Source organism: Odontesthes bonariensis, chromosome 12 (genome assembly GCF_027942865.1).
Source record: "Odontesthes bonariensis isolate fOdoBon6 chromosome 12, fOdoBon6.hap1, whole genome shotgun sequence".
In the NCBI taxonomy this organism is placed as follows: Eukaryota; Metazoa; Chordata; class Actinopteri; order Atheriniformes; family Atherinopsidae; genus Odontesthes; species Odontesthes bonariensis.
In genome coordinates, this window is record NC_134517.1 from 6,631,906 (window position 1) to 6,642,187 (window position 10,282).

At 36.9% G+C, this 10,282-nt stretch overlaps 1 protein-coding gene across 1 annotated transcript in view; it reads right to left on the reverse strand.

Moving 5' to 3' along the window:
* hibch (3-hydroxyisobutyryl-CoA hydrolase) overlaps positions 1–5,565 on the reverse strand; it is a 55,404-nt gene extending 49,839 nt beyond the window's left edge. The window contains exons 1-6 of the mRNA XM_075478989.1: positions 5,452–5,565; positions 4,837–4,879; positions 3,247–3,378; positions 2,886–2,970; positions 2,688–2,768; positions 2,468–2,520 (exon numbers count right to left, since the gene is read on the reverse strand). Of these exons, the coding sequence (XP_075335104.1) occupies positions 2,468–2,520; positions 2,688–2,768; positions 2,886–2,970; positions 3,247–3,378; positions 4,837–4,879; positions 5,452–5,483 (426 nt within the window). The 5' untranslated portion in view covers positions 5,484–5,565. The remainder of the gene's footprint in view (positions 1–2,467; positions 2,521–2,687; positions 2,769–2,885; positions 2,971–3,246; positions 3,379–4,836; positions 4,880–5,451) is intronic.
* Between the last annotated feature and the right edge of the window lie 4,717 nt (positions 5,566–10,282).

Below are 10,282 nucleotides of genomic sequence, written 5' to 3' on the forward strand. Positions count from 1 at the left end.
TGGTTTCTTCCATATATAGAACTGGCCTGTGTCTATTCAGTATGAGCATTAAACAGCAATCACCCTCAGGATGGTTTGTGTCAACACTCGTGTTCTCTCTGTACTCACATGACATAAGACGTGGACTGCAAATAATTTTACTTCCACAGTCAGAGGTTCATAGATCACAAGAAGCAAACACAAAATATCTTAGGCCAGAAAGTAGTCCAAATAATAAAAGTAATAATAATAAAATAAAACATTTCAGCTTTAAATGTTTTCTGCTAGGGGATGACCAGTATTAATTCAAAATACTTTCACCAGATCCAAGCACAAATCTGTCCATGGCATCTTCTACAGCCTTTTTCGAAATATTTTTTTTTTTACTTTTCTGACATAATAATAATAGCTTCTGCCACTCTTGGATTAGAAAATATTAAGAATTTCATAATCATTATGACTGTCTGAACGCAGGGAAACAAAAAAGATCGCTTTTGTTTTTGCCACTTCTGGGATTAATCTCTGAAATTGAAAGCAATTACACAAGTATTTTACATCCGCAATAAAGCACTGTAGCATCTTGATATAAATTAAATTCCAACATCTCAATTACTTTTAAAGTTAGAAGATTCGGTCGATTGAAAATCTGTCATTTCAAAAAAAATTTGACTCATAATTGATAATGACTCATGAATGTATTGATTTCTAAAAAACTGAAACACGAGTGACATGCACTGAAGGAACTGATCCGTGTTGTGCCCGGCCTTTCACAGTTCCACTGAGCGAATGTCCTCCATATTCTGCTGCTAAATCCAAGTAGTGTCCATGTAGCACACTACATTTAAAAATGTGGGCGGAAGTGGGCGTGGCTTTTTACAAAAATTGTAAATGTGTATACGTTTCACCTTTCAATCCTGTCCCTGATTGGTGGTAAGTGTATGCCTCAATGTAACCAATAGGCAATCCAGAAGTCTATCAATGTATATTTTCAAAAAATATACAAAACCAATTCACGCAACAAAGACATTCATTGGATATTAAATTGAAGAAACATGGAAATCACTTTAGCTTTTGCAAAGATAAAAAAAAAGACAGCTGTAAATTCCAATATCAGAATCAATTTGTTCATGTTTAGCAGTGTAAGCACCAGCACAAAACATACTTGCCATCAATTTATGCTTGACAGCATAAATTGCTAGCCCATTATTATCACAACACAGAACTCTGCATTACAGGCCAAAAATGTCAAACACTGGACAGCACAAGCAAAGAAACAACACGTAAGCATGGAGCTTAAAAGCTGCGTTCAAACAAGAGCATAAAACATACAAATGCACTGCCACCTAAAATCAGATGATTTTGTAGTACATAATGTCACCTCAGAGCACAGAGCTCCTACCTGACCAGCACTAAGTGAGGGTTACTGATGAGCAAAGGCACTTGTGGGGTCCCCCAAGTGGGAACTACTTACTGACATGATGCATTTCTTAGCCCCAACCCTACCAACCTCACCCTCACGCTAACATTAACATTAAGCTAATTAATCCTAAAATCCTTAATCCCAGAAGCAAATCCTAAAAATGAAAGAATCTCTACCTGCGAGTCCCCACAGGGAATTAGAAACATGCATACAAATACACAGACATGTTGAGTAATGAGCCTGATAATACTGTGGAGACCTCAGTAGTAAATTAACAGTAAAGGTAACAACAGAAAACATGGTGAGATGAATCCACACGACACATAAATTGGTCCACGACACGAAAAGAGGTACTTGTACAATAAAGGCAGTCAAATTTTGAAAGGCTGTTAAAAGATCCATTTCAACTCAAACCTTATTCTTTCTCTTTTTAAATTTGTTATTTCATCTGTAAATGTGCCGATTCTAAACTTAACTTAGACATATTGGTGGTGACAATTGTAAACAGTAACGGCACACAAAATAAGTCTAATTATAAAGTGAAACTTAGCCTAAAATTATGTTCAAACATAATAGTACCAGAAAGCCTACTGCGTAAAGTCCTGTATTTTACTAATGCCACCAAAATACACTCCTACAGCTGAGGGAAGACCTCTGTAGTTTGGACCGACCTCACTATTACTCATTTGATAGGACTGAGTTGGTTAAACAAGTTATATTGCTTTGTTATTATAATCAGAACTGATAAATACTCTGGCTGAATGTATTTTTTTATAATGCTTATTGTGGGGCAAAGGTAGCAATTCAAATTCCAAAAACATCAAGCACCTAGGGGGAAAAACCACCAGCAGTAACAATGCTTTGATATTTTATATTTCATCCAATCAGAGGCCATCTTGCCGCTGGCAGAAGGTCACAGAGGCACATAGCTATCTACTGACACCTATTGACATGATTTCTTATTACATCTCATACATATAAGAGATTTTTATGCTGCTTAAAATACTAATTATAAGACATTAAAAGAAAATTTTCATTATTCACATTGGATGAAAATATCACACTCACCCCTCCCATTGTTATGCCGTCAATAATGGCAATATACGGCTTCCTGCATGCTCCTTGAAAAATGAAATAAGATGTATTCAAATAAGACAAAAAAAAAAAGCTTTCAAACATGCAAACTGGTGAGGTATTGACCTTGCTGTTTGGAAGTTTAAAAGGGATATAAATACCAATAAAGTATAAAACTGACTAATGTAATTATCTATAAAGTCGAAAAGAATACCAATGGCATTGTTCAGAATGTATTCCTCACGAAAAAAGTCCTGCGCTAGGGATTCACCAGCCTTTCCTGCTTCTGTGACCGCTGAGAAGAAAAACAAAAACCAAAACAGTGATGTAATAAAATTTCTGCTATAATTATGCAGATTAATCGAAAATCATCCCAGACCGCAATAACTGAACCTACAAGATGTCTGCTTACCTCTGATGTCTCCACCAGCACAAAAGGCTTTTCCACCTATTCCTTTAATAATCACAATATCAGTCTCGTTGTCCTTTTCCCATTTCTAGAAACACAGAAATTAGGTGGCAACATTTCCCATAAAATCATCAGAAACAGAATATTTCACGTTTCCAATCAGCTTATTCAAGGTTAAATATTCACAACACCAGTGTACATAGTCTTGAAAAAACTAACAGAAAGTCAAAACTGGTCTGGAATGGGTTTATGAGATAAAATAATCTGTGAATTATTTCAGAACCTTGAACATGGGAAACTGCATGCAACCATTAAATCCGTCCCAGTCAATGATTCCATTAGCTAAGCTTTAAATATACAGTACCTTAAGTTGAGGGTAGATTTGCCGGATCATAGTCAAATTGAGAGCATTGAGGACTTTGGGTCTGTTCATTGTGATCACACCGGCCCGACCCACTCTCTCCATGAGAACCTCTGGGACCACATGAGTTGACATCTGTGACAAAACAGAAATCTTAATCACTCACTGGAACACACTCAATTCAACAGATTTATTAGGTTATGGAACCTATGAAAATCCCTCAACCTTCCTGTTAAGACAGGGCGATATGTAATTTCTAAAGAAATTAGACAAGAGTGGTTAGAGTAAATCTAAAATTAGACTGACATTTTTCTATTAGGTGCATTTTAAAAGGCATTAGAATCTCTTAAACTAATTCCAGCTATGAAAAGCAAGTTTTTAATTATTTCAACAGGATCACCTAGTGCTTTTATGATGCAAGAATGTTGCTAGTTTGATACCCAAAAAATCTGTGATTCTAAAATGACCGGAGGGGTGACTGTGAGTGTGCATAGTCTTTTCTCTCTGTGTGGCCCTGTGATTGACTGGTGCCTTATCCAGTGTACCCCACCTCTCGCCCAACTGCAGCCAGGATAGGCTCCAGCCACCATGCGACCCTGAATTAAATAAAGTGGGTATAGGAGATGAATGGATGGACCTGAAGAAATATGGTTAAGTGAAAACTGCAGTGTGCTACTGACAATTTCCTAATCATAGGTTCAAACTGTCACAGATTCACATGTTCACAGTTCTTGTGTTTTCAAATTCAAACATGGGCCAGACGTGGCCATCAAACAGGTCAGGGGGTTCAGGCACCAGGTAGTTCCTTAAACATAAAAAAAACAATCTCTTCGACTTGCATGGAAGGGCTTACTTCTTCTGGTTAACACTAAGCAACTCATTATTAGCTTGATGTACTTAATTTACTCCAGTTTCCTGTAAGTCTCAGTAGCTGCATTGCCTGTATGTTCAGCTGTTTTTTGTGTATTTGTATGCATCCTTAGGCTACAAAGCTTTAGGCTCATTTTGTCCTCCAGTGATTGAGACCCTCTCTCTACAACACACACAGCACAACAGAATGTTGTTTCCTCTCAAACACATCTAGATCACTCTCTGGCTTGAATTGTCAGGTACCAACAGCAGCTTTTATTTCCAAGAAGGTGAAGTGATGAGGAAAAGCTAATTCAACTGACTGTTCCACCAGGGAAAAAAAATAAAAAATTAATAAACTTTAAATAATTACAACTTTCAACTGCGCTCTAACTAAAGAGTATAACAAAATAACAAAGTCAACTAATAAGTTAATAACTTAAATTAATAAGTGTTAGGTAATGCTGAAAACCAATTATTACAACATGAAACATGAGAAATGATCCCTTCCTAATGCAGCGAGACTGCCCTTAGTGAAAAGTAAACCAAAGATGCCTTTATTACAGCATAAAAGGAACGGTAACTGAAGTGTACACACTGGGCAATTATACTCAACTGCACTGTTCAGAAGATGGCTGAAATGAATATGAAAATGCTTATAAAAGATATCAGCTTTGAAATGATTCACTATCCACTGAATGCATATTGGCAGCTACAGAGCTACACATTGGTGCAGTTTCTCACCATGTGCCCTTGGATTCGCTGCAGTCTGTATATACACTTCAGTCTGAGGAAAACAAGCATAGAGGTGAGGTAAGTACAAATAACTACACAGGCTGGACACATGGTATCTGAAACACTTTCAGACTCAGTTAAATGAGCAATTATTTTCTCGCATTTTACAAATTCCAACAGACTTACACATTTTGCAATTAAGCAATGACATACAACCTTACATTAACTTTACTAACTTCTGTGCCACAAGATGACCATACAATAAATTAGTTAGCCTACTTTCCACAGCATACATGCTTAACTGACAGAGAGATCACAACGTTAATTTGATATACTACACATAAAAACTGTATTTCGTTTAAGTGAGCTAAGCTCATAGCCTTGTCATTGTGTATTTTAGCTATTATAGGGACACTTTGCGTAGCTTAGCTGTGCTTGTAACTAAAATCGTTTAAGCACTATTTAATTTCAGAATTACAAGCAAAACAATATCTTGGGTATAAAGGTCGACCTGCTGTCAACATGTCGGACATACACTACCAGTTCAACTTTACTCTATTATGCCAACACACCAAGGAGAAAAAACAATCCTCATTGGTTAACTTCAAACGCCGTCAACTATACCTGGAAGCAGTTGTCAAAATTGTTAAAGACATTTTACTTTTCAGTTCAGACCAGTAGCTGCACTTTTAGCAATGGTTATTTTTTCTCTCTTCTCAAGTCTGTACAGTTACTTCCTGGAGGAGGCAACGAGCTAGCGCTCATTGGTGGTTATTGATGACGTTTGAGGGGAGGGAACGGAGTGGGGAGGTCTCACCATCGAGTCGTTCCTTGTTGTGTTTGAGCCACACTGCCGCCTACTGAATTTACAGACAAAGGACACCGACTTTCGAAAAAAAGTATATTTAAAATATGTCATATTTTTTGTCGCTTGACTTTAGGAATGTAATGGGAGGACCATGAATCACCTTGACGGTCTGTTTGTATTTTACTTGTTAAAGTTATGGTATGTAACAGAAACAAAAATACAATGAGGGAAATGATTGTATTATTATCTCATTAACAATAAATAGTATTTATTTACAGCGCTAAAAAAAAATGGTATATTTTAGTTTTTTTACCTTAAAATGAACCATTTATATATATTTCCTCAGAGGGTCCTTTTACAGTTGAGAAAAAGTATATTACTGCCATAAAAGGTACACAGAGGAAAAGTACTGTTCAGAGATTAACCATGAAAAATAAGGTGGGTAAAGCAGTCATTGTGTATACTGTTTTTTGTTTGAATGTTTGTTTTAGGAAACGCATTTGAGAAATAGGAGGATACTATTCATTTTATAATGTGAGAACAGACAACAGCCTTGCCAAAGAAGCACAATTATGAAGATACAATACAAAAGTGAAGGCAGAGAAGAAGAATGAACAAAGCTGTTGCTTTTCCCAGATGAAGATTGCAGACGAAAAACAAAGGTCACCAGCGCAAAGTCAAAGTTGCTTGCCCCCCCCCCCCCCCCCCCCCCACAGGTAATTCTTTCAGCATAACAAAAGGGGGGAAAGAATTGCTAGATAGTAAGTGATAGTAAATTTGAGATGAGTAAACAATAATTTAACATATCAACCACATTAAAAATCTAAATTTGAACACAACTAGAGGGATAACTTATAAAATATCAAGAATGGTTCAAAGTAACCTAAATCCTTTTGTATATACAATAGAAATAAAAGTCAAATTCTTCTTACAGTAACAAAGCAACCACAAATGCATTAAAGTATGTGTTAAGGATACAATATACCTACTTATGTAAACTTTTTTTTCTCCAAATACCTCCAGACTTCTTTTCATTGACTATTTGATCACCTTCTATAGGACTATAGTGAATATTAATTAATTACTACAAATGGTGTACGCGTTTAATTTAAATGTTCTCATACAATGAACAAGAAATGTTGGCTCTCAAAATGACTCTGTGGGAAAAGGCTGCAGTTTACCATCAATGTGTGATTGATTGCACAGCGTATCAGAATGAGATAAGCTTCACTGTACTTGCAGGGTGTGATTTAGTACAATAACCCAGGTGTGGCTGAGCAAATATGCTTAGTCAGCCCCACCTGGACAAATAGATAGCATCATCAGCAAGATATTAAGAAATTGGGTGGGAATGCAAAATGAAAAAACAAAGACAGACACTTGTGCGTAGAACAACATTTTTAAGTTTTTTCTCACAAATACAATTTTATCTGAACCTCAGTACAAGGATCATTCATAGTGATCTTGAATAACATTCAAAATGTTTTCAATTGTTGTTAAAAGGAGATCATGCCTATCTTTTTTAACACGATAAAAGCTAACATAGAAAAGCTCATCCATGTTTTTACATGCAGACCTTTCAGATAAAAGCTGGTATTTTCACTGTGAAGAAATCTCTGTGCACCAAAATGACAATCAGATCAAGCAGGAGGATGAAGGGTTCCAGGTCCTAATTATCGTCTTTCTTTCAAATCCAAGAATTCTTATTTAGTCAGAGTCGCTGCTGCTGGAGCTGCTGGAGGACTGTAACAAAGATGAAGGAAACACAGAAAATAAGTCAAGGAATCCCTTTATTTAACCTGCAAACATGACATAAACCCCTGTTTGAGACTGTTTTGTAAACATCAAATGTAAAAATTATGCTATTATTCAGTGCGTTCTTTGAAAAAGCTCTTACCCCATGGCTGTCTTTCCCTTTCTTGTGACAATGGCCGTGCTTGTGACCATGCTTGTGCTTGTGCTTGTGCTTGTCCTTGTCCTTGTCCTTTTCCTTGTGTCCATGTCCATGCCCATGGCATTGTCCATGACCCTGTCCGTGACATTGACCATGGCCCTGACCATGGCACTGCCCTTGGCCATGACCATAGCCAGGTCCAGGTCCAAGTCCAGGGTGTCCAGGTGCGGGAGGGTAGTTTGATGGAGGATATTGGGGGTAACCCCCTGGCATCTGCTGAGGATTGTTGGGATAGCCACCTGGCATCTGCTGGGGATTGTTGGGGTAGCCCCCTGGCACCTGCTGAGGATTGTTGGGGTACCCGCCTGGATACTGGTTTCCTAAACAGAAAGAGAAAAGGGGATTCCACTATTGCATTCCAGAAAAGTGATTTTCAAAAATACGAAACACATTATGTGTGTGTTATTTAATAGAAGTCATTTACCTTGATTGTGCCCGTACATTTTGAAAATTCAGATGCTTCTGAAAGAGAAAAATGACACTTAAAATAAGTCAGCACCTTTCATCACACTTGAATACAAAACATTCACTTGTATAAAACCCCCTGAGAATTCCAAATGTTCAGCAGTGTCAGAGGTGAACTTACTGAGTGCTCGAAAGCAGATCTTGTGATGAAGATGTATCTTACAGCTTCTTTTTATGTGTTGCTGCACCTCAGACTTAAGCGATCATTACACCATCAGGGGCAGTGCCTCAACTACCTTACAGGCAGTTTTTATATTTTGACCTACAAGAGTGTATATGTAATCATTAACATCAGTATGAACTATAAACAGTGTTGTAGAGATACACACCCTCCTCCCAACTTCTGCAATATTGTTTGACCTACTTGCTGTTTTATATATATAGCTTTCGTTTTTCATACCTATCTTAAAACCACTGATCTATTATCACTAAAATGTTTTGATCATTCTATTCAATCTATTGAATCTGTGCTTCAATAGATGACCCATTGCACGTACAGCGTTTACACCTTCAGTGACGTTAGACTGAGAGAGCTTCCTAATCACAATCACGCACACAAAAAATCTGTAGTCAAGTGACTGTACTATACAGGGAACTTTTGGGTGTGTACCTGAAAAACACTACTGAACAAAGGTCTTAATTTAACCTTCCTTAGGTATATAAAGATAATCTAAAAGGGAAAAAAAAGTTTTATATAAGGCAACAGAGTAATAGGAAGATGTCAAATGAAAAAAAGAATAAGGAGGCAATGTTTTAGGGATTAGTTGCCCTTTTTTAACACAATGTTAAATAGTTTAACTTGTAAATAATTAAGACCATAATCTAATACAGACACAATTAACAGCAAGTTCATTGCTTTTTAGAACTATTAAAGTATAGAGGATACCAACACACAGACTCCTGTTTAAATAACTTTAAAGGACGATGCAACACTTGGGTCAGAATAGAGTCAGAGACTAAGGATTTGTTGCTGGTCTAGAGAACAGTACATCTATATCTCCTTTGACTTTAGAATTTATTATTAGTTATTTTTAGTTACTTATTATAAGTTTTTTGGTTTGACACTTTGTGCAAGTTACAATTGCATCATTCCTAGCTAAAAGATTTCTTTAAATGTCAGTTTTGCATTTGACACTCGGAAATAAGAACAAAAACATGCTTTGAAACATAAGTGGCAGAATACACATATAACCGTTTCTATGCAAGATATGGGGATGAAGATTTTAAGGAGTCAGCTTGTTTATTTCTCTTCACATCCACAAATCACTGTCAACTCAGAGTCGCTGCTCCAGAAGCTACTAAAGGACTTTAAGCAAAGACAAACACCACATTTCATGTGCAGATGATATGTCAGTTAGTAAGTTTGTATAAGATTATTAAGAAAGTTGACTGATGAATTATTTAATTGATTTGACTGTAAATACTTTATATTACTATGTTGTGAGGGTTGATAATCTAACTGTTTTCTGTTTACTGGTGTGGCCCCACTCAGCCATACAACCTTCAATTGAACATTACTTGTTGCACAGTTTTGGGCCAGTTCTGGTTTAACTGGTTCATTCCTGACTGGCAATGCTTTTCTTACTTGTAGTCCTGATCTGGGAAACAGGAGCATTCTGCCAGTGTGGAGAAATGACACTCATTTGCAATCATGGTATGTGGGAGGGACAAATTTACTACTAGATACTTAAGAGAGGTGAAGCAATAATTCATTTGGAATTAAATTTCTGTGTAATATTTACTATGTTAGATCAGTTTTTGATAGCTATCAACTAGCTGCAACAAACTTGCAGTAGCTTGTTGTTTTGTGCTGAGCTGTGCACATCTAATTTTTCTGGAGTTTTTAATTTATTTTCTTTTTTATGATGCTATAAAATAACAAGCAGAGCTGAGTCAAAATCTCCAATGACTCATCACTACAAGCAATGTCTTTACGTTAACATGGACATACAAGGGGTCCAGAAAGATTCTGTTTTTTAGTCTAATTTAATTGAGGAAGAATTGGATCTTACCCCATGACACCTATTTCCTTTCTTCTAACAATGACCATGTAAATGACCCTGCCTGTGCTTGTGCTCATGACCATGTCTGTTTCCATAGCTTTCATCCCAATACGCCCATACCCCTGCCCATGACTATGATAGTGCCCATGACCACGCCCATGATCATGACCATGTTCATGTTTGGAGTCATGACTATGACTATGTGCAGGTCCAGGACTGTGACTG